This window comes from Rhinatrema bivittatum, chromosome 4 (genome assembly GCF_901001135.1).
Source record: "Rhinatrema bivittatum chromosome 4, aRhiBiv1.1, whole genome shotgun sequence".
In the NCBI taxonomy this organism is placed as follows: Eukaryota; Metazoa; Chordata; class Amphibia; order Gymnophiona; family Rhinatrematidae; genus Rhinatrema; species Rhinatrema bivittatum.
This window is the reverse complement of record NC_042618.1, coordinates 99,266,118-99,289,376: the sequence shown is the minus strand read 5'-3', so window position 1 is coordinate 99,289,376 and position 23,259 is coordinate 99,266,118. Positions and strand designations below refer to the sequence as shown.

General features: G+C 47.2%; 1 protein-coding gene across 1 annotated transcript in view; it reads right to left on the bottom strand.

The window, feature by feature from the left end:
• SEC23A (Sec23 homolog A, coat complex II component) overlaps window positions 1-23,259 on the bottom strand; it is a 308,648-nt gene that overhangs the window by 8,546 nt on the left and 276,843 nt on the right. Inside the window, exon 18 of the mRNA XM_029598498.1 lies at window positions 9,982-10,137. Within this exon, the coding sequence (XP_029454358.1) occupies window positions 9,982-10,137 (156 nt within the window). The remainder of the gene's footprint in view (window positions 1-9,981; window positions 10,138-23,259) is intronic.

Genomic DNA, 23,259 nt, shown 5'->3' with positions numbered 1-23,259 from the left:
CTTGCGGTCCTTAATACCCCACAACGCTGTGGCACCCACCATTGGGATGGTGGTATGCTTAGTTACCGCGGTGACCGAAGAGTCCACCTTTGGAATTTTCAGCATGTCCAGGCAGTCCTCGGGAAGCGGGTAGAGCTTATCCATAGCCCTCCTGACCCAGAGACCCGTCTCAGGGGCATCCCATTCCCGTAGGAGAAGCAGTCTATGCATAGGATGGAATGGGAATGTACTCAGTAGTGTCCTAAGTCCCGCCAGGACCGGGTCCACGTTTGGAGGCATCGCCGCCGCCACAGAATCATCCGGCGGGGCATCAATTCCTAATTCCTGGAGTACAAAGGGAATGAGATGTTCCAGCTCCTCACGCTGGAATAAGCGTAGGATGCGGGGATCGTCGCCCTTGAGCCGGGGGGGGGGGGGGGATTGCCTGAGCCGAGGCCTCACCATCGAATTCATCAAGAGGGTCCACGGGGGGGCTGTGGAGGGTCCACAGGGAGGGGGACTCCTGGGACCACCCGCACCTGGACAGGTCCTTGTGGATCAGGAACCGCGGCAGGAGACAGCGCAGGCATCCGGAGGAGTTTTGGAGGGGGGGGGGAAGAAGAGGAGGGGGGTCCATCTCCTCTTGTAGGCTAGCTAAATACGATTTGTGCAGAAGCAGCACAAAATCTGAAGTGAAACGGGCCCAGGACGATTTTTCCGCGGGAGAAGGGGGGGTGAGGGGGGGGGGGGTCCGTGTCACCCCCCCGAGAGCGCACCGGGCTCAGATCGGGGGGTAAAAGTGGCGAAATCGGCTCCTCTGCCCTGTAGAAGCAGAGCCTGCATCGGGTGAAATACCCAAAATGGCTGCCGTTCCCGCTATTTCTTGGGACGGGAAAGGCCTGGGCATGTGTTGGGGAGCCTGACCCCGGGCTCGAGTTACCTGCGCCGCCGCGAAGGAGCCCTCCTCACCTGGGAGGCAACGGGAGCACCCATCTCTGGAGAGCCGGGAGGCTGGCTCTCCACAGGCCAGGCACAAGTTTGAGCGCGGCATAAGCAAAAGAAACACAGCCGCGCAAAAACAAAAAACTGCTGATAGGGGAGTCCCAGAGGAGAGGAGCAGGAGATCGAACCCCACTCCCTCCTACAAGTGAAAACCATGCTGCTTTTATTATTATTATTATTTTTTTTTTTAACTGCACAACAAAAGTTCAAAATTTGACTGCTTCCCCCCTTTTTTTTTTATACAGAAAGTCACAGGGGAATGCGCTTCCCTGAAAGTACACCCGAAGAATGGACGTCCTGGGGCAAGGCAGCAGGCTAAGGGGGAGTGACTAGCACCACCAGTATCGCCCACAAGAAGGTCACCGGGAAGGGAACCTAGGCTGAGCAAATCAAGGGGCCAAGCCCCCTTAGGAACCCTAAGAGCGAGTGAGACACAGTCAATAAAATGACAAATTTAAAAGTCCTCTTTTTTTTTTTTTACAAAGAAACCACTTGAAACAATACTTGCTTGAGCTTTCCCCAGAGAAAAGAATCAAAGAAGAAACCCCATGGGGAAAAAGGGCAAGCTAACAGGGAACCACAGGGTGAGCTGTCTGGCATCTGCTGGAGACAGTCAAATACTGAAGGGCTGCAGGGCAGGCTCTGTCCTGATATAGGATACCCTTTTCAGTTTTGGTCTGTCTCCATCTGCTGGACAGGAGGCTTAGCCCATGGTCTGGACTGATCCAGGTACGTACAGGAAAACTGCAAAATTCGCCAAAAACGCGGTGATTCTGATGGGGAGGGGTCCTGGATCGCAGCAGACCAAACGAAAATTTTTCAAAAATTTCAATTTTTTTTTGTTTTTTTTAAATGCTCAGAAACACCATGGGTTAAGAGAGGGACTGGACCACAGTAATCTCTTCCCCAGGTCCTTACCTGGCTGGAGCCCCATGGGGTTACCAACACCAGCTCCAAAGGAAAATTAGTTCTTACCTGATAATTTTCGTTCTTGTAGTACCAAGCATCAGTCCAGACAGTAGGGTTATGTCTCTCTTCCAGCAGGTGGAGTCAGAGGTCAAAGTTCTAAGCACCTCCCATATCCCAGGGTGCCTCCTGCGATCCTCCAGTATTTTGAATAACAAAGCAGAAACTCATGAAGAAGGATAATCAATGACTAGATCAACTAAATATATGAATAGAACAAATACATAACATGAAAAAAATAACATAACAATATTCAGAGCTTCTTAAATCACTGCATAGGAAAAATATAAAAAGAAAATCAAAATAAGAAATAAACAGTATTCTATAGCGAACTCTCCGGAAAAAAACTGGGCAGGCGTCTGGACTGATCCTTGGTACTACAGGAATGAAAATTATCAGGTAAGAACTAAATTTTCCTTTCCCTGTACGTACCAGGTTCAGTCCAGACAGTAGGGATGTACCAAAGCTGCCCTAAATGGGGTGGGATCCGGAGAGTCCTGCCTTCAGCACACTACTGCCGAAAGAGTCGACGTCTGGAGCGCGAACGTCCAAACGATAATGTTTGGCAAAAGTGTGCAAAGATTTCCAAGTCGCTGCTCTACAAATTTCTTGAGGTGAAACACAATGACTCGGGGGGAGCGTGACATCACGCTACAAGATGGCAGCTTGATCCTTAGGCTCCCATCGCCTCCCCGATACATCCACAGCAATCCGCGTTCCACTTGATCATCTTGGCCCCAATTAGCTCTGGGAACTTGCAGTTACACCGCGAGATGACCAGCAAGAAAAAAAAATCCGGATCTCCAGCGCTTTTCCTACCAAAAGGAGAGCAATAAAGAAGTGGGCAGTTCCCCTGCAGGGGAGGACGGCGGCCAAGATGGCGGTGATTCGCGCGCCGAACTTCCCGAGCTCTCTTTAAGTACCTCAGACTCCGTAGACGGCACATTATCAGATCACCCGACCCGGGCCGAATTCAGGGAATGGTTCGCTGGGATACGGTCAGATCTAAAGGCTTACCGACAGGAACTCGTAATCCGCGTGGAGGAGGTGAAGAAGGACCTCACGGCCCTGGGTCACCGGGTGGGAGATATTGACGTGCGAGTCGAGGGTCAGGCTGAACAAATACTAGCAAATATAACTGCCTACGATACGATCTGCGCTGAGAATGCTCAACTTACTGCTAAAATCACAGACTTGGAAAATAGAGCAAGACGGAGCAATCTCCGCTTTAGGGGCTTCTCTGAGGCGACAGGGCCTGAAGATTGTCATGTGCTGGTTCGTGATTTTTGCATCTACATGCTCCGGGAGGCAAGTCCACAGGCGGCATTTGACCCCCCTGACATTCAATTTGACCGAGCACACAGGGCTCTGCGCGCCCCCCAGCCCAATCGCCCGCGTGACATTATTGTTTGCTTCACCTCTTTCAAGTCAAGGAGCAGATCGTGGCTGTAGCACGGGAGAGGAATGAATGGGCTTGGGATAACCATAAAATCGCTATTTTTCCAGACCTATCCCAGGCAACACTACAAAGCAGACAGACTTTCAGAGAAGTGACCACGTTTCTATGCAATAAATCTGTAAGATATCGCTGGATTCACCCGTTTGGCCTTTCCTTCTCCCATGAGGGCATTACGCATAAATGCATAACTCTGGAGGATGCCCTGCCAAGCCTTTCTAATAAGGGCTACATAGCGCCACAGTCTTCTCAAAAAAGCGCCTGATCTTACTCTGCTCATCCGCCCCTCCCGGCATGGCAACGGGTGGGGAAGCGGAATAGCCGCTCCGACGACAAACAGGGGGCCCCCCCTCAACCCAGGGCCCGACCTGAACTTCATATTCGCTCAAGTTGTAAGGAGTCTTAAAACCTTCATTGCCAGGGGGTCATATTAATGATTTACCATGTATATAATTGTTCTAAAACATGTGGAATGCGGTTGAATTGTTTACCTTTACTATGTGTTTGTAAAGCTGGGGATCGGGGGGGGGGGGGATGGGGGGGTTCCATCTCTCGACTCAGTGACCTCACTCACTTCCCCAACTTGGGACGGGAGACAGTCTGCTAGGAGGTTATGGCAGACACTATTTTAGGGGATCGCAGGAATGCTTGGGTCCCCATAGGGGTCATGCTAATTTGTTCTTTTGCTGTTGTGGTTGTCAATGCGTCACTCCTCCATGCTGCATATTTTTTGCTAATGGCAGGTTGTTTTTTCTATGTTCTCCTATGACACTGTTGATATATCTCCTCAGATGATTTATTGGTTTCCTGAGACCTTACAGATACTCATCATTACCATAGCTGGTATTCCTTGCTCAAATGGGGGCATATTGTTGCATGTTCTCTGAGCAACTTCTTGATATCTGAATGGCTATGATTAAAGTACTCTCCTTAAATGTTAAGGGTCTCAACTCTCCTCAAAAGCGATCCCTCTTTTATAGGGAGACTGCATCCTCCAAGCCGGATATTGTTTTTTGTGCAGGAAACGCACCTAACCCATAGGTATGAAGCTTTGATGAAACACAATGACTCTCGGCCCAAGACGCCGCCTGAGAGCGTATCGAATGCGCCTTGAGACCATCAGGAACTGGGCGATCGTTACAAATGTATGCCGAAGCAATGGCTTCCTTCAACCACCGTGCAATGGTAGCTTTTGAAGCCTGATAACCCTTCTTAGGACCACTCCATAGAACAAAAAGGTGGTCCGAAAGACAAAAGACATTAGTAATTTCTAAATAACGTAAAAGCACTCGGCGGACATCAAGTCTTTTTAAGTCTCGTGATTGAGAAGAAGATTTATCCAAATCTGGGAAGGCTGGCAATTCAACAGATTGATTGAGATGAAAAGAGGAAACCACTTTGGGTAAAAAGGACGGTACTGTACGCAATGATATACCTGAATCTGAAATTCGCAAGAAAGGCTCAAGGCAAGACAATGCCTGAATCTCTGAAATGCGTCTAGCAGAACAAATTGATACAAGAAATACTGCCTTGAGAGTTAAGTCCTTCAAAGTGATTCGCTTAAGGGGTTCAAAAGGAGGAGCACAAAGACTATGAAGAACCAAATTCAGATTCCACGATGGACAGATAGCCCGGACTGGTAGTTTCAAATGTTTGGCTCCTTTGAGAAAACGGACAACATCCTGATGCATAGCAATAGACACACCATTCTCCTTACCTCGTAAACAGCCTATTGCCGCAACTTGGGACGCGGAGCGAATTATAAGCCAGACCCTTTTTTAAACCGTCTTGTAAGAAAGCCAAAATGTTTACGACTGTAGCTCTGCGCGGAGACAAGCCGGACTTATTACACCAATTATCAAATACTTTCCATACTCTAACATAGGTGAGAGAAGTAGAAGGTTTTCTTGAACTAAGCATGGTGGTGAGGACTGAGTCTGGATAGCCTCTCTTTTTTAATTGTCACCTCTCATAAGCCAGGCCGCTAGACAAAAGTGAAATGCCTGTTCGAAATATACTGGACCCTGTCGAAGGAGGTTGTTGAGGTGGCCTAGGCGGACTGGACCGTCGATCGCTAAGTTGATGAGATCCGCATACCATGGTCTGCGAGGCCATTCTGGAGTGACGAGAATCACCGGACCTTCGTGAGATTCTAATCGTCTCACGACTTTTCCTATTAGCGGCCATGGTGGAAACACATAAAGAAGGATGTCTTTGGGCCAAGGTAGAACCAAGGCATCCACCCCTTCCGCTCCGTGTTCTCTCCTTTGACTGTAGAACCGAGCCGCTTTCGTATTGACACGGGTAGCCATCAGATCTAGCCTGTGTGTCCCCCACCTTTGAGTGAGAATGTTCATTGCCTCGCAGGAAAGTTCCCACTCTCCGGGATCTAGATACTGGCGACTGAGGAAGTCTGCTTGAACATTGTCTACTCCTGCTATGTACGATGCCGCTAGATGGCGTAAATGAGATTCGGCCCAGGTCATTAGCATGTCTGCTTCTATGGCGACGGAGCGACTTTTCGTGCCGCCTTGCCTGTTGATGTACGCTACTGTCGTGGCATTGTCGGAGAGAACCCTCACCGACTGATGTTGAATAAGTGGTAGAAATCTGCTGAGTGCTAGTCGTACCGCTCTGGTTTCCAAACGATTGATGGGCCACTTGGCTTGTGAAGCTGTCCACTGACCTTGTGTTGAAAGTGACTGGCATACAGCTCCCCAACCGAAAAGGCTGGCATCCATTGTCACTAATATCCACTGAGGAGGCTCCAGGTCCATTCCTTCCTGCAAGTGACGCGGTACCAACCACCAATTTAAACTGGACCGAGCCGGCTCCAGAACGGGTAGAGGAAGATGGAACTCCTCTGACTTGGGGTCCCACCTGGAAAGCAACGCCCTTTGCAAAGGTCTTAGATGTGCAAAAGCCCAGGGGACCATGTCCAGAGTAGATGCCATAGAACCAAGAACCTGTAAATAGTCCCATACATGGGTAAATTTAGATCCAAAAGGCGAAGAACTTGCGACATCAATTTGATCATCCTGTCCTGTGGAAGAAAAACCTTTCCCACGGCCGTATCGAATCGAGCACCCAGAAACTGCAAAACTTGCGTCAGGACTAGATGACTTTTCTTGAAGTTGACTACCCAACCAAGGATATGAAGAAGATGCAGAACCTTTTGGATCGCTAGTTTGCAAAGAGTCTTTGACTTCGCTCGAATTAGCCAATCGTCGAGATAGGGATGAACCAAAATCCCTTCTCGTCTGAGTGCTGCTGCAACTACCACCATTACCTTGGTAAATACTCGAGGCGCAGTTGCTAAACCGAACGGAAGAGCCAGAAACTGATAGTGTTCGCCCAACACCATGAAACGAAGATATCTCTGGTGAGATTCCTGAATTGGTATATGAAGATAAGCTTCTGACAGATCTAAAGAAGCCAAAAATTCGTTTTTGTGGATGGCCGCAATGACTGACCTCAAGGTCTCCATGCGGAAACAAGGAACCCGAAGTGACTTGTTTACTTCCTTCAAGTCTAATATTGGACGAAATGTTCCTTCCTTTTTGGGAACAATGAAATAAATGGAGTAACGACCGGTCCGATATTGGGACAGAGGGACCGGAACAATAGCTCCTAGATCCTGCAACCGATGTAAGGTTTGACGAACAAGTTGCTGCTTTAGAAGAGAACCGCTTGGAGATACTAGAAAAAGATCCTTTAATGGGCGTGCAAAATCCAAAGCGTAGCCTTGTTTTATAATATTGAGGACCCAACTGTCTGAGGTAATTTTGACCCATTCCCTGTGAAAACGTGAGAGACGTCCTCCTATTTCTGGCACCAAGGAATGGGCCGGCACACCTTCATTGTGGAGTTTTGGAGGATGGAAAAGTTTGGGAGCTGTTAGTACGGAGAGGCCGTCTCCCACAAAAGGAATGAGCTCATACCTGAGCCCTTGAAAGCTGTTGACGTGTAGAAAAAGATGGAATTCTACCAGTTCGGAATCTTCTCTGGCCCCGAAAACGGCCTCTAAAGGTATTGAACGAACGATAGGAACAAGGTTTATCCTCTGGTAATTTATAAACTTTATTATCTCCCAAATCTTTAATGAGCTGCTCTAACTCTTTCCCGAAGAGTAATGATCCTTTAAAAGGAAAAGAAACCAAGCGAGATTTGGAAGTTGCGTCAGCCGCCCAATGGCGAAGCCAAAGAAGTCTCCTTGCCGAAACTGCAGAAGCCATTGAACGTGACGAAGTATGTAATAGGTCATATAATGCATCAGCCGTGTATGCTACTGCCGATTCTAAACGATTGACTTGCTCAAGTTCTGCTGACGGCAAATCCTGAGAGGTAAGTAACTGTTGGACCCACCGAAGAGTGGCCCTCTGCATTAGACTACTGCACACCGCCGCCCGTACACCTAAGGTGGATACCTCAAAGATACGTTTGAGAAGAACCTCAAGTTTTCTATCCTGAAAATCCTTTAGAGCAGTGCCTCCAGTTACTGGAATTGTGGTGTGCTTAGTAATGGCAGAAACTGCAGAATCAACCTGAGGGAGCTTCAGCAAGTCCAAAAATTCTTGTGGAAGTGGATAAAGTTTATCCATAGCTCTAGTAACCTTAAGACCAGCTTCTGGAAAATCCCATTCTCGAGTAAGCAACTGAAAAAGCTTAGGATGAAAAGGAAAAGATTTAGGCGGAGCCCTAATCCCTGCAAGAACAGGATCCCCAGGAGTGGAATCCGTCACTGGTTGTGGTGCTGGAATTGCCAACTCCTCTAGTACAAAAGGAATAAGAGGATCTAACTCCTCTTTATGAAACAATCTCAGTACTTGGGGATCATCCCCTTCCACCAGAGCTGATTCCATAACCTCCTCATCAATAGTATCAGCTGATGATCCCAGGAGTGGGGTCTTGTAAGTCAGGATCCTGACCTATATTAATTAAATGCAACATAGATTCCTCTGCATGCTTAGGAATCTTAGCAGAGGGTGGCTGATTACATTCAGTATCTGCTGTAGCCTCCAAATATGCCTTATGCATAAGCAAAATAAATTGTGATGAAAATGGCTGTTTTAACCCCCCCCCCCCCGGGGGTAAAGGAGGCTGAATATTGTCATTTTCATTCAAATTAGAGTGCTCTGGGATTAAAGTAGGAGGTGATAAACTTCCTCCGTCTAACCGCGAGCCAACGCGATCGTCGTTTAAATTCAAAATGGCCAACGCTCCCCCGCGATTCGGGGACGGAGCCGTTCTAGGCAAGGAAACCGGCTGAGAAATACTTGAATCGCACGAACGCGGCAACGGCCGTTTTCTGCCGGCAAGAGGCAGTTCTGATGGCCCTTCGCCGCCAGAAACGCAGCGAAAGCAAAGACTGTCTCTGGAGAGCCATGCTGCCGGCTCTCCACAGGCAGAACAGCAATAACCGCGTGGCATAACAGAAAAAAATAATAACCAGCTCTGAAAAAGAGAAGCTTTGAAATAAAAATTGCTTGTGTCTTAACAAATCTTAAAACTTGCCTTGAACTTAACAGTTTTTTGTTTTTTTTTTAAACTATCATACAGTTAACGGAGCTTTCTCTTCAGGGGAATGAAAACCTCCCTGGAATTTAATAAAAAATCTTTAAGCTCCCTTCAGAGGCATAAAAACTTCTCTGGCACAGAAAGGGGGAGGGACCGGCCCACCGGTAAATCCCCTCTTTGCCCGGGAATAATAACGGTCTTCCGGGTGTCAAGGCTAATAGACACAGCAAACTAATTCTATTCTTTTTTTTTTTTTTTAACATAAGAAGATCTAGTCAAAGATCAGCCAGGAATAAAAAATCCCTTGACTACAAATAAAGGTAAATTTACTCAGCTGACTAAAGTAACAGGACCGCAGGGGATGTCTTCCTTCACCTGCTGGAGTCAGAGGAATACTGGAGGATCGCAGGAAGCACCCTGGGATATGGGAGGTGTTTAGATCTTTGACCTCTGACTCCTCCTGCTGGAAGGGAGACATAACCCTACAGTCTGGACTGATCCTGGTACGTACAGGGAACAACCTGCTACCAGAGAGGATGACCCCGCAGGATCTAACAACCCTCTGGGAGGATTGAAAAAACTTCCCTCTGCAGAACTTCTTTTCTCTCTTTTTTTTTTTTTTTTTTTTTTTTTTTTAAATTTGCTTAATTCACAACTTATAGCTAGTTCACTTTTGGTTAATTTTAAGGGATAGCCTAAACTCCAGAAACAGGGCAAGACTGCAGTGTTTGCACCACCTCCATCTGCTGGAGACAGAAAAATACTGCAGGAAGCGGATTGGCCTATCGGGGGATCGGGCATCCCCCGGTGGGCTGGATGCTCCAGTCACGTGGTCTGCCGTGCGTGGCCATGACAGAGCCGCGCTTGGCTGACCACGTGATGCGTCCCAGGCTGGCCTGGGCGTTGAATACCCGGGCCGTTCTTCCTCAGGAATCCGCCGCTGTGAGGGTGCCTTTCAAGTTTTTCTCTGTCTCCACCTGCTGGAAGGGAGGCATAACCCATGGTCTGGACTGATCCAGGAACGTACAGGGAAGAGGTGTCACGTGCCTTGATTTGCTCACCTGACTGCCTCCATGCTCCGTATCAATGTACCGTGGCATAGGGAACCTGGAATGAAGAATTTCTTGTCCATCATCAACTGGAGCTTGCAGTAAATGACGAAAGTTTTCATACTCTGGCATGTCTTGGTATCCTGCTTTACGCCACTGAGCTATAGTCTACAAGTGACAAATAACAAAAACTTAGGTTTGATTTCTAACACAATTTCCAAAAACATGGACAAAAAAACCACTGGGAATTCACAGAGCTGAAGAATCAAGAACAAATCAATCAATTTAATGATAACCGAGTGAGCTGGCGAGTGGCAAAGTTATCCAAGTGAATAAAGTTACCTGATTATTCAGTGGGACAAATCTGTGGAACATACCTTGCTAAAGTTATTGGGATAACTTTACTCAGGTAACTTAAAACAAATGGCTATATTCTAAATATTGCTAGCCAAGTAAAAAAAAAAAGAAAAAAAGAAAAACTTCTCAGGTCATCAGGGGCCCTATCCCACCCCTCTCCCATATTAAGGGAAAAATGTTGGGGCCGTAGTTACCCGATCCCTGCTTCCCTTCTAACACACATGGGTAACCCCATTGCTGAACCCCCATAAGCTTTATTTTATCTCAAAGAAGAACAAGACGCTGTTACTGCCTCCTACACTGTATAACTGTAATGCTGGGATGAGCCACTAGACCCAAAAATTCCTTCTTGCACCACACATTGAAAAATGAAGGGCCTGACAGCCCCCTCCATCCAGCCTGCAATCATGAGTGGCAGCAACACCCCCACTCCCACTTGCCTAAAGTTAGAAATATTGCCACAATCCATGCTCAGTACCCCTCCAACATCCAAGCAGACCCACCTGAAGTTGTGAAAGCCTTGCTGTGAGGAGGACACAAGTTCCATCTTCCCAGCTAAGCAACTTTTGTTGTTTTGTCATTAATGCTGATATCATATACTATCAGTGTTACTATCAGAGCAGAGCAAAGCTAGATGCTGGGAAGGTTGATAAAGCAGAGTTTCTTACCTGTAACAGGTGTTATCCCAGGACAGCAGGATGTAGTCCTCACGTATGGGTGATATCATCGATGGAGCCCTATTACGGAAAACTTCTGTCAAAGTTTCTAGAAACTTTTGACTGGCATACTAAGCCCAATGAGCATGACCAGCATGCCATGATCCCTGCAGCCTCAGGGGTCTCCCTTCAGTCTCATTTGTAGCAATAAGTGCGAGCGAAAAAATAAAATAATAAAACATGTCTGACCCAACTCCGTGGGGTGGCAGGTGGGTTTCGTGAGGACTACATCCTGCTGTCCTGGGATAACACCTGTTACAGGTAAGCAACCCTGCTTTATCCCAGGACAAGCAGGATGATAGTCCTCACATATGGGTGATTAGCAAGCTACAGGCTGACTCATCCTGTAATAGGTCAATGGCATGTAACTCGTGCAACAGGCACAACAACTGAGGTGCCATTGACCAAGATGAGGCAGGCTGAATCACAGCAGACTGTTGTGGAAGGAGTTGGCTATTATATGGGAAATAGATTTTTCAAGACAGATTGACCAAAGGCAGAGTCTTGTTGTCCTTCCTTATCCAAGCAGTAATGAGCTGCAAAAGTATGCAGAAAACTCCAAGTCGCAGCTTTGCAAATGTCTGCAATGGGTACTGAACGATAGTGTGCTATGGATGTTGACATAGCCCTGAGTGCGCCTTTACTCGTCCCTGGAGAGGAAGGCCTGCTTTCTCATAGCAGAATTCGATACAGTCTGCTAGCGAGTTGGAGAGAGTTTGTTTGCCCACTGCAACTCCTGGTCTGTTTTTGTCAAAAGAAACAAAGAGTTGGGTGGATTTCCTATGGACTGCAGTGCGGTGTAGGTAAAAAGCGAGTGCACGTTTACAGTCCAAGGTGTGCAAAACTCTCTCACCCTGGTGAGAGTGAGCCCTTGGGAAGAAAGTGGGCAAAACTATGGATTGGTTAAGGTGAAAATCTGTTACCACCTTAGGCAAGAATTTGGGGTGAGTACGGAGGACCACTCGGTCATGCAGGAACCGTGTGTAGGGTGAGTATGTGACAAGAGCTTGTAACTCACTGACTTTTCTAGCAGATGTAATGGCTACTAGGAATAGTACTTTCTATGTAAGAAATTTTACATCAAAAGAATGCAAAGGCTCAAACGGGGGCCGCATGAGCCTTGCAAGCACTACATTTAGGTCCCATTCTGTAACTGGTGGTCGAATGGGAGGCTTAAGTTGAAGTAAACCCCTCAAAGCGACTCACTAGGGTTTGCGCAGTTATTGGGGCATCCCCAATTCCCTTGTGGTATGCTACAATGGCACTCAGGTGTACATGCACAGAAGAAGTCTGGAGACCAGAATCTGAAAGGTGGCACAGATAGTCTAATAGAGAAGGAGTGGGGCAAGAGAAAGGGTCAATACCTTTTTGTGTAAATCTAGTCCACTTGGAGCGGTAAGATTTACGGGTGGAAGGCTTCCGTGAAGCTACGAGAACCTGAGAGACTTGAGTTGAAAGACTGAGCAGTTGCAGAATCAAGCTTTCAACATCCAAGCTGTTAGAGCAAGGGTTGGTAAGTTGGGATGGCGCAACATGCCCTGGTTCTGAGTTATGAGAGTGGGTGCTGTGCCCAGGCGAATTGGTTCTCTGATCGAGAGATCGAGGAGTATAGGAAACCATACTTGTCGAGGCCAATACGGGGCTATGAGGATCATTGATCCTGTGTCCTGCTGTAACTTCATGAGAGTTTTGGATATGAGTGGAATTGGAGGATACGCATATAGAAGTCCTGTGTTCCAGGGGCGAGCAAAGGCGTCCCTGGGGAACATTTGTCAACGGCTGTGGAGGGAGCAGAACCTTTCCACTTTGTGGTTCAGTTTGGACTCAAAGATTCTATGGTTGGGCGACCCCAGCGTTGAAACATTTTGCTCGCTACACAGGGATCCAGAGACCATTCGTGGGGATGGTAACATCGACTGAGATTGTCCGCTAGGATGTTTTGTATGCCTGCCAGATAAGTTGCCCTAAGATGCATGGAGTGCTCGAGAGCCAGGCCCAAATCTGCACTGCTTCTTGACATAGCAAATAAGAGCCTGTGCCTCCCTGTTTGTTTACGTACCATATTGCTACTGTGTTGTCTGTTTGTATCAGCACAGTCTTGTGTGAGAGGCAGTCTTTGAAGGCATAAAGGGCATATCGTATTGCTCGAAGTTCCAAAAAGTTGATTTGGCACTCCTTTTCGAGCGGAGTCCACGTACCTTGTGTTTGAAGGTTGTTGACGTAAGCTCCCCATCCCAAGTTGAAGGCATCCGTGGTCAAGGTGACTTGAGGAGTCGGTTGCTGGAACGGTAGACCAGTTCGTAAGGCAGGTTGGTTTGTCCACCAGCGGAGATACGTAACTGGTGGGTGACCCGTATTAGGGAAGACAGTGGCTGAACAGCTTGGATCCACTGAGATTTCAAAGTCCATTGAGTCCTTCTCATGGCTAACTTTGCCATAGGGGTAACGTGGACTGAAGATGCCATGTGGCCCAGTAGTGTGAGAAATTGATGGGCAGAGGCAAACTCGCAGCTGATTACAGAGTTTGCCAAATGCGCTAGATTGTTTGCACGGTTGCTTGGAAGAAAAGCTTTTGCGACTGAGGTGTCGAGGTCTGCTCCGATGAAAGTGAGAAGTTGAGACGGGTTCATGTGGGATTTTGGATAGTTGATCAGAAATCCCAGGGAATGCAACAGTCTTATGGTGCTTTTCAAGGCAGCTAGAGTTTCCAGTCTGGATGGACTCCTGATTAGCCAATTGTCTAGGTAGGGAAAATCATGAATGCTGTTTTTTCTTAGATGTGCAGCATCTACTGCTAGACATTTCGTGAAAACCCGCGGCGCAGAAGCTCGTCCGAATGGTAGGACTCGGTATTGGTAATGTGTTCCCACTACGAATCGTAGGTATCTGCGATGTTGTGGGGAAATGGGTATGTGAGCTTAGGCATCTTGAAGATCCAGAGAACAGAGTCAATCTCCTCGGTGTAGTAAGGGAAGGATGGTTCCCAAGGATACCATCCGGAACTTTGCTTTTTGAAGAAATTTGTTGAGATTGCGAAGGTCTAGTATGGGGCAGAGACCTCCAGTTTTCTTTGGAATTAGGAAATAGTGGGAGTAGAACCCTCTGCCTTGCTGAGACCGGGGGACAGGTTCGACAGCCCTAGTAACCAGCAGGGAAGAGAGTTCTAGTCGAAGTTGAGATATTACGACGTTGGCCGTCCACAGTGGAGTGGGTGGGGAATCCGGGGTATCGTGGTGAATTTGAGATGGTATCCCCGGTTCAGAATGGCTAACACCCATTGATCTATGGTAATGAGGCTCCAAAGGTGTATAAAGTAATGGAGCCGGCCTCCAACAGGAAGGTGGATGTTTGGATTGATGAAAAAAGTTCTGCTCTCTGGAGATGTGCTCAAAAACCAGATGCAGGTCCAATCTGCGGAGGTGACTGAGGTCTTGTTTGCTTTGGCTGACTTGGACATCCTCTTTGAGGTGGACGGAAAGGACGGATACTGGATGCCGGCAGATTGTACCTATGAGGCCTATAAACAGGCCTTCTGGTGTCCCTTCTGGTGGGTCTCCTCGCCGAGGATGGTTGGTCAGGTGGCAACTTGGAAAGCTGGCGGAGTGTTTCATGGTGTTCTTTTAATTGGAAGATGGTGTCTTGAATATTTTCTCCGAAGAAATTGTCTCTAGTGCATGGGAGATCCGCTAGTCTTTCCTGGACTTCTGATCTTAAATCCGAAGCCTTCAGCCAGGCCCACCTTTGTGCACCGATCCCAACAGCAGACACACGAGAGGAGGTTTCAAAAGAGTCATAGGCTGCTCGTACTTCGTGCTTGCCTGACTCCATACCTTTCTGAACAAGGGCATCGAGTGCTATCTGTTGCTGCTGAAGAAATTTTGATCTTTTCCTGGAGGGGCAGAAGAGTGAGGCTTTTGCTTACTTGCCCTTTTCTGCGCTGATTCTACGACGACTGACTGGTGGGGCAGTTGTGGTTTATGAAAACCTGGTGTATGTTGTACCAGGTATGTTGCATCCGTCCGTCTGTTAACTGGAGGCACAGAACAGGGATGCTCCCATAAATGGTGTTGAAGATCTAGAAGCACTTCATGGATTGGAATGGCCATGACCTCCTTTGGTGTGTATGTCCTAGCAAGAAGAGTAAATGACGAGCCATCATGGCTCGGCGAGACTGTATAGCATGCGCCAGTAATGCCAGTCTGTGAGCTCGGTCCCTGAGAAGAAAAGCCTGTGCTTGAATCGTGTCGAGATTTGCTCCGATAAAGGAGAGGATTTGAGAAGGAATTAGATGAGACTTCTGATAATTGATTAGAAACCCCAAGGATAGTAGCAGCTGCACTGTAAGATGGAGGGAGTGAAGAACCCCTTCAGGTGACCAAGCACTCAGTAACCAGTCGTCTAGATAAGGATAGACGTGAGTGCCTAGTCTTAAGTATGCGGCTACTATTGCCAGGCATTTCGTGAAGACACGAGAGGCTGATGCAAAGCTGAATGGAAGTACTCGGTACTGGAAATGTTGGTTTCCGACAAGGAACCGGAGGTACTTTCTGTGAGATGGGGTAATTGCGATGTGCATGTACGCATCTTTTAGGTCCAGAGAGCAAAGCCAATCCCCCTGTTGGAGAAGTGGTAGTAAGGAGCCCAAGGTTACCATCTGAAACTTCTCTTTCCGAAGATGTTTGTTTAGAGCCCGAAGGTCTAATATTGGGCGAATGCCTCTTGCCTTTTTTGAAATTAAAAAGTATCGGGAGTAGAAGCAGTGTCCCCTCTGGGAAAGAGGAACCGGTTCTATGGCATTTGCTTGCAGGAGGGAAGTTATTTCCTCTTGCAGATGATGAGAGTGGTTGGAGGAGGTCCACCCTGGTCAAGATGGAGTGTCCGGCAGGACAGAGAGGAAGTTTAGATGGTAACCTTGAGCTACGACTGACTGGACCCACCGGTCTGTGGTGATCTTTAGCCACATGGTGGTGAAGTGGCAGAGCCGGCTGCCGACAGGCAGAGATGGCAGAGGGGGATGACATTCGCTCTCTAGCAGGAAGTCAAAATCCCACAGCAGGACTAGGCTGGGCAGGAGGTTGTGCCTTCTGAGTCGATGGCTGTCGTGGTGGAGGCTTCTGGAACAGAAGGGACGGACGAGCCCGTGCTTGTGGGGGATATCATCTCCGGGCTTTGTACACTGGTTGTTTCATCTCCTGTCTAAACGGCTGTTTGGAGGAAGTCAAACACTCAGCATGAGCGGCCGAGAGCTGACTGAATGTTTCACTGTAATCCTTCAGCTGGGCCACCATTTCCTGGATCTTTTCTCCAAATAGATTATTTCCTGTGCAGGGGAGATCAGCCAAATGATCTTGCACTTCAGTCAAGCCCAACGCCGAGTGCTGATGCCGGCCGCTGACAATCGGGATGCAGTATCAAATACATCATACGCCAATCTGACCTCATGTTTCCCGGCGTCGAAGCCTTTCTTAATGATAGAGTTCAGCTGATCTTGAAGCTGCTCCGGGAGGGACTCACCAAAGTCCTGTAATTGTTTGAAGAGATTCCGATTGTACTGGGTCATATATAATTGATACGACACAATACGTGAAATGAGCATAGCTCCGTGGAACACTCAAACCAAAAGCGTCGAGGAACTTCTGCTCCTTCCCAGATGGTGCTGAAGAATGAGGCTTTGAAAGCTTGGCCCTCTTCTGTGCGGGCTCCACCACCACCAACTGATGCGCTAATTGCGTCTTTTGGAAGCCAGGGGATGGCTGCACCAGATAGATCGCATCCGTTTTGCGATTTACAGGAGGAACCATCCCATGATGCTCCCAGTTTCGCTGCATCAAATCTAGCAGAACTTCATGGACAGGGACAGACATTATTTCCTTTGGAGGATCCAGGAACTGAAGTACCTCCAGCATTTTATGCCTGGAGTCCTCCTCCATCTGCAGCGTAAAGGGAATAGTCTCTACTATCTCCTTAATGAAGCTAATGAAGGAGAGGTCTTCCGGCGGAGACTTGCGCCGTTCCTCCGGAGGGGACGGCTCTGATGGGACATCGGCTGAGTCTTGGGAATCCAATGTATCATCTGTCCATGGATCATATGGATGATCCCCCGCATCCATCGGTGGTCGCAGTGGAAGAAACGGACCCCCTCCGGCCAGAGGAAGTCTTGGCAGCAAAGGTATCGGTGCCGGCATCGATGGTCTCGGCCTTGGCACCAATAAATCCAGATCCGGCACTGGTGTCGGGCGAAGTGGCATCGATGGTATCTGTGACTTCACTGGGCTCCTCGGTGCGGGCACTCCCAAAGGCCCCGGAACGGGCTCTGTCCTCGACAGGTCCTCTTCATCAGACCGGAATGGGTGTCGATGGAGCCATGGGGGATCGGTGATTTCCTCGGTGCCCCCAGAAGGGCACCGATGAGCACATCGAGCTTATCGATGAGAGGGCGTAGCATCGGTGGCATTGGTGCCGGTTCCGGCACGGGCACCGGTGCTGGCGTCTGTGGAGGCCCTAGACAGCCTGGACCACTGCCTCTTGCACCATCTGGTGCAATTCCTCTCAGAATGCTGGAGTGGTGAACCCCAGGTCTGGAGTGGGAGGCATGGTGGGTAACGCCGGAGGGTCCACCGGTCCCGGTGGAGTCTTGGCGGCCGCACCCACCTAAGGTGAGGGACGCCTCGGTGCATCCGGCTTCAAGGACGATTTATTCTCCTCAGCTCGGGTTTTCTTCTTTGGTGGCTTGAGACTAGACAATGACGCCACCGGTGTCCCTGAAGTCGAAGGCATAGGCCTCCGATGCTTGTGCAGGTGCTTTTCACGGTGCTCAGCCTTTCCTGACTCCTGCACTGATGACGGGGACGATGAAGACTGAGACACCAATCGGAACTCCTCGGCATCGGAGTGATGACGTTGCTTCGCCAGGGACGGGGGTCGATGGCGTCTGTGAAGACGGGCGCTGAAATAAGAGCGCCATTTTTTTCCCAAACGTGCGAGATGGCCCTTTGGAGTCATTTGGGCATAATTGGTACACGTCTCCACGTTGTGCGACAAGCCGAGACATAATACACAGACCAAATGAGAGTCTGTGATTGACATTGTCCTCGGACAGTCAGGGCACCGACGAAAACCCATCGCCATCGTGGCCGTTGAAAAATTTAGGCCGGTCGTGGTCAGTGCCGATAAGGTCTACACCAGTCCCCGCTGGGAACCGACCAAAAAATGGGGCAAACTTACCGTACGGACGCGGCAATCGACGGCGGAGAAGGGAGACCCCCCTAGGGGGTATACATTTTTGCAAGTTTTTAAACAAATTTCCTGAGAAGAAAATTCCTGGCAGGAACTTGTGAAGAGCTCCAAAAATCCAGGTGGCCAAAGTTGCGCAGAAAAAAAAGACTGAAGGGAGACCCCTGCTGGATGCAGGGTTGGTGCCATGCTGGGCATGCCCAGTAGGTGCCAGTCAAAGTTCTAGAAACTTTGACAAAAGTATTCTGTGATTGGGCTCCATCCTGATGATGTCACCAATATGTGAGGACTAACATCCTGCTTGTCCTGTGAGAATCTGTGTTACCCAGATAACTGGAGAACAGGTCTAAAGTTAACGCTGATTATCAGCTCTACCCAATTAAGTTTAAGCCCCATTCTTGGAACTCATCCATGCTGCCTCTTTCTTATCCAAATACATTTTAGCCTGGTAATGATCTACCCTGCTAAAAATGTATCCAGTTAACAGGGAGGTTGGAGAATATTTAAAATCCAAGATTTCTCCAACTATATCTTGAACTTTGCCAGGCAAACCTTCTGAATATGGACCTGTTCTTTTATCCTAAATCTTGTAGAGTTTTTTTTTTTTACACAGACCAAACACTGTTATATTATGTTATACTTCTATTCCGCCTTTCTTGAAGCATATTCCGATCAGAACCCTGCCCAATCAAGTTTAGATCTAAATTGAAGACCTGGCTATTCCATCAAGCCTACCCTGACTAACCTTCCTCCCCCTGTGAACCCAATTCCGCCATTGTATCCCGATCTGCTCACCGCACTTTATAAAGATTACGCCTCCGGTTAGATTTAAGTTTTTTACCAGTTGCTGTTGTTGCATTTATTGCAGTTGTTGTAGGTTTTTGACTTATTTAACTAGTTCACAATTCTGTATTTCTTGCTTTTCTCAGTTTGCTTTATCCCCTCCCACTCCCTGTTATAATGTATTTTCCTCGCTTTTGTTAATATGTAAAGCGGCATGATGTGCCTATCTAATGCCGGTATATAAAAGTTATTAAATAAATAAATAAATAAATATTCAACCCAGGGCAGTTTACATTAGTCCCCATGTGGGAGCGCAATAACACTCCCTCTACTTTAACCTCATCATGCATTTTCCATTTCCAGCAATGAGCCAAACTGCAAATTAAAAATATCATAGAAGGATAATAATTTAAATGCTCTGTTGAAGAGTTAATAAACAATGATTTTAGTTGAGGTATTTGTTTTGTTTATTGCATGAAAAAATAGCAGAAAAAAACAAAAGAAAAGAAGCATTTTAAGCCACACTCAGTAAGTAAAGTAAACTGGTCTGAAATTATATGCCCTTCAACAAACAATGTAATGTGCTTAATGACAAGACATTTTCTCATAAATAGAATCTCTTAAACTACGCATACTTTAATATGAAGACAAAATCATTGCAATATTAATTTTCACACATGCAACAACTATTTCTCCTCAATCAATCTATTTTCCATACAATCAAACTCTAAGAAATGTGATACATGCTAAAATACTGCAATGTGATGAATGTACAATAAAAAAATGGACAAATTAGCAGTATTTTGTTGGCTGGCAGCAGTTTCCTCCTCCTTTTAGATTTCCAGCTCAAATCGGAAGCTTCATGTACAACGCTCTTATTTTTTTTTTAATCCCTCCCACACCCTAAGCAAGCCCAGCCTCCACGAGGGGTGACAAACCATTGCCTCTCCAGAACCAAGATATGATGGACCCTAAAACCAAACCACTAGCTGGTTCTAGCAGGGAGTAATGGCTAGAACTCCCTGCCCCCTCAGGAGCTGTGAATGCTGTCTTTGCAACACCCGCAAACCCAGTCAGCCCAGGGAGCAGAGTCCTGGACTGAGAATCAAACCCAGGTCTTCTGCATGGCAGTACACAAAGTTTGCCACCGAGCCAGCCCAAGTTTTAATTGTAAATTTTATTTGCATTAAAATAAAATCTAATATCAGTAATCCTTCCTCAAGCCTTTTTTACATTTATAGGCCTTATTAATAATTAATGAAAAAGTTGGTTTATGCATCTGTCTTGCATGTTACATATGTCCAAAGCTAATTATAGTCCATTCTTAGGAGATAAAATCTGAAAAAACTGCACAATGTTGGTTGACTTTGGAATGAGACACTAAGATAAGAAAATTGGTTCTTACGTGCTAATTTTCGTTCCTGAATTATTATGGATCAGTCCAGACAAGTGGGTTTATGCATCCCTATCAACAGATAGAGGCAGAGAACAAAACTTTGAGGCACTGCTACATAACAGAATGCCACCTGCAGTTCCTCAGTACTGACCTGTACCCAAGCCAAAATGTATACCTTAACATAAAGCTTGGGCGAACAGAGACTTAAAAGTTGGAGCCCCCTGAAAACTAAGTCCCCTTAACACAAAGCATATACCAAACTATGTCCACTTTTCATTAATCTGAGTATAAGACATACCAGCTCAGCAACATCCAGAAGCAAGGTAGTCTTTCAAAAGATGGGGATGGATCTGTGGACTGATCCGTGGTACTTCAGGAACAAAAATTAGCAGGTAAGAATCAATTTTCCTTTCCTGTTCATACCCCGGATCAGTCTAGACAAGTGGGATGTACACCCAAGCCCCTCTATTCTTGGCAGAAACTCGAAAGACCGGCACGCAACACACTGTCCCCAAACGTTGCATCTTCTGGCGCTCGTACATCCAAGTGATAATGTCTGGTAAAAGTGTGAAGAGAAGACCATGTTGCTGCTCAACAAATCTCCTGCAGAGAAAGTAACTGAAGCTCTGCCCACGAGGTTGCCTGCGCCCTAGTGGAATACGCTCTCAACCCCTCTGGCACTGACCGGCCCTTACAGATTTAAGACGAAGCTATTGTCTCCTTGAACCATCACGCAATTGTGCCCTTGAAAGCCTCATTACCTTTCCTTGCACCACTGAACAGGACAAACAGATGATCAGATCTCCGAAAGGCATTCGTTACCTTAAGTTATCGCAAAAGAATCCGACACACATCCAATAAGTGAAGCTCATTTGCCATTGGAGAATCGGCTACCAAAATTCGTAAAGGCTGGTAGCTCGACAAACTGGTTGAGGTGAAAAGAGGACACCACTTTAGGCAAAAAGAAAGGAGCCATACATAAAGAAACCCCATCCTCCGCAAAACACAGGAAAGGGTCCCTCACGACAATGCTTGCAGTTCAGAAAGCTTTCTAGTTGAACAGATAGCCACCAGGAAAACAGATTTCAGAGTTAAATCCTTTAAAGAAACCCCTTTAACCGGTTGAAAGGGAGGGTCACAAAGCACTCAAAGAACCAAATTCAGATTCCATGCTTGACAAATCTTCTGAATAGAGGATGAAGATGTTTTCCCCCCTGAGGAAACGAACCACATCCGGACGAGACACCAACGGTCTTCCTTGAATCCAACATTGAAGGGACCCTAAAGCATCCACCTGAACCCGAAGGGAATTAGAGGCCAAATCCTTAGCCAAGCCACTTTGCAAAAAGGCCAGAATCTGCGGAACGTCCACATTCAAAGGCTTGCACCCTATTCTGCAAACACGATTCAAACACTCTCCACACTCGGACTTAAACCAATGACATGTAACGCCTCCTTGCCTGAAGCAAAGTTGCACTCACAGGCTCAGAATAACCCTTCAAGCAGGACTGCTACCTCTCAAAAGTCAAGCCGTTAGACAGAAGTGATCCTCCCAGTCAGAAAATACGGGCCCCTGCCGCAATAGCCCTGACAGATGGGCCAAGCAAATGGAACCATCCACTGCTAGATGAAGAAGGTCTGCAAACCATGGCCGACTTGGCCACTCCAGTGCCACCAGAATCACCCTGCCCGGATGAAGCTTGATGCGCCGCAGAGGTCACGTGGAAATACATACAGCTTGATGCGCCTCGAGAGGTCATGTGGAAATACATACAGCAGCAGGAGTGTTGGCCACGGTTGAACGAGAGTGTTGACACCCTCCGACCTGACCTCCTTTCTGCGACTGAAAAACCAATCGGCTACAGGACCGAGACTTGCCTCTGAGGGATCTCAGAAATCACCTCAGGAATTCTCGACTGGGGGGGGACGGGACCCTTAGATATCACCGCAGGAGAGCGGGGCAAGTCTTGTAGAGGTAAGATTTCTTTCTTCTTTGGTTTGGATTTTCTAACACTGTGCAAGTGTGTGTGTAGTGTCCCTAACTGCTTAGGAGATAGAGAAATACTGAAGAGCTAAGCTTCCTGCATGGGTATATGTAGGCTGACATCAGCTTGAAATCTGACTCAGTCTCCCAACTGCTATCAGGAATACACTATACCCATTGGTCCTGAGTCCATCTGCTACACACTAGGAAAACTCTCTCTTTTTTTTTTTTTTTTTTTAAATTCCAGACTGTAGGTTTGCACCTCTACCATCTGCTGGAGATAGAGAAATACTGAGGGACTGCAAGGGGCACTCTCGGGTACGTAGAAGGGCCTCAACGTTTTGTTCGCTGCCTCCATCTGCTGGTAGGGATGCATAAGCCCATTTGTCTGAACTGATTCGGGGTACAAATAGGAATATGATTTATATTGCTACAACAAAACCAGCTAGGCACAAGACTAGACACCGAAAGAGAAATGGGGCAGTTTTGAATAGCTTACCTAGTTGCAGGGTATGGATGCATTTTTGAACACACAGACTATGCAGCCAATTTTCAAAGAAAAATTACCAGGGTAACTTCTCTTTGAAACCTGTCTACAATGTCTGTGTACACAAAGCATCCATTCATGTTTACATCTGCTATTAGCATAGCCAACTAACTGGGGTAAATTAGCACAAGTAAATTTGAAAATGTAAACGCACATACCCCTTTTATTCCCAACTTAATGACACCCTACCTCCCACTTGGACTGTCTCTTAACTTAGATAAAAGTATGTATACTGTGAAAATCCCTTTTAACTATTCTAAGTAAAAAACTTTTC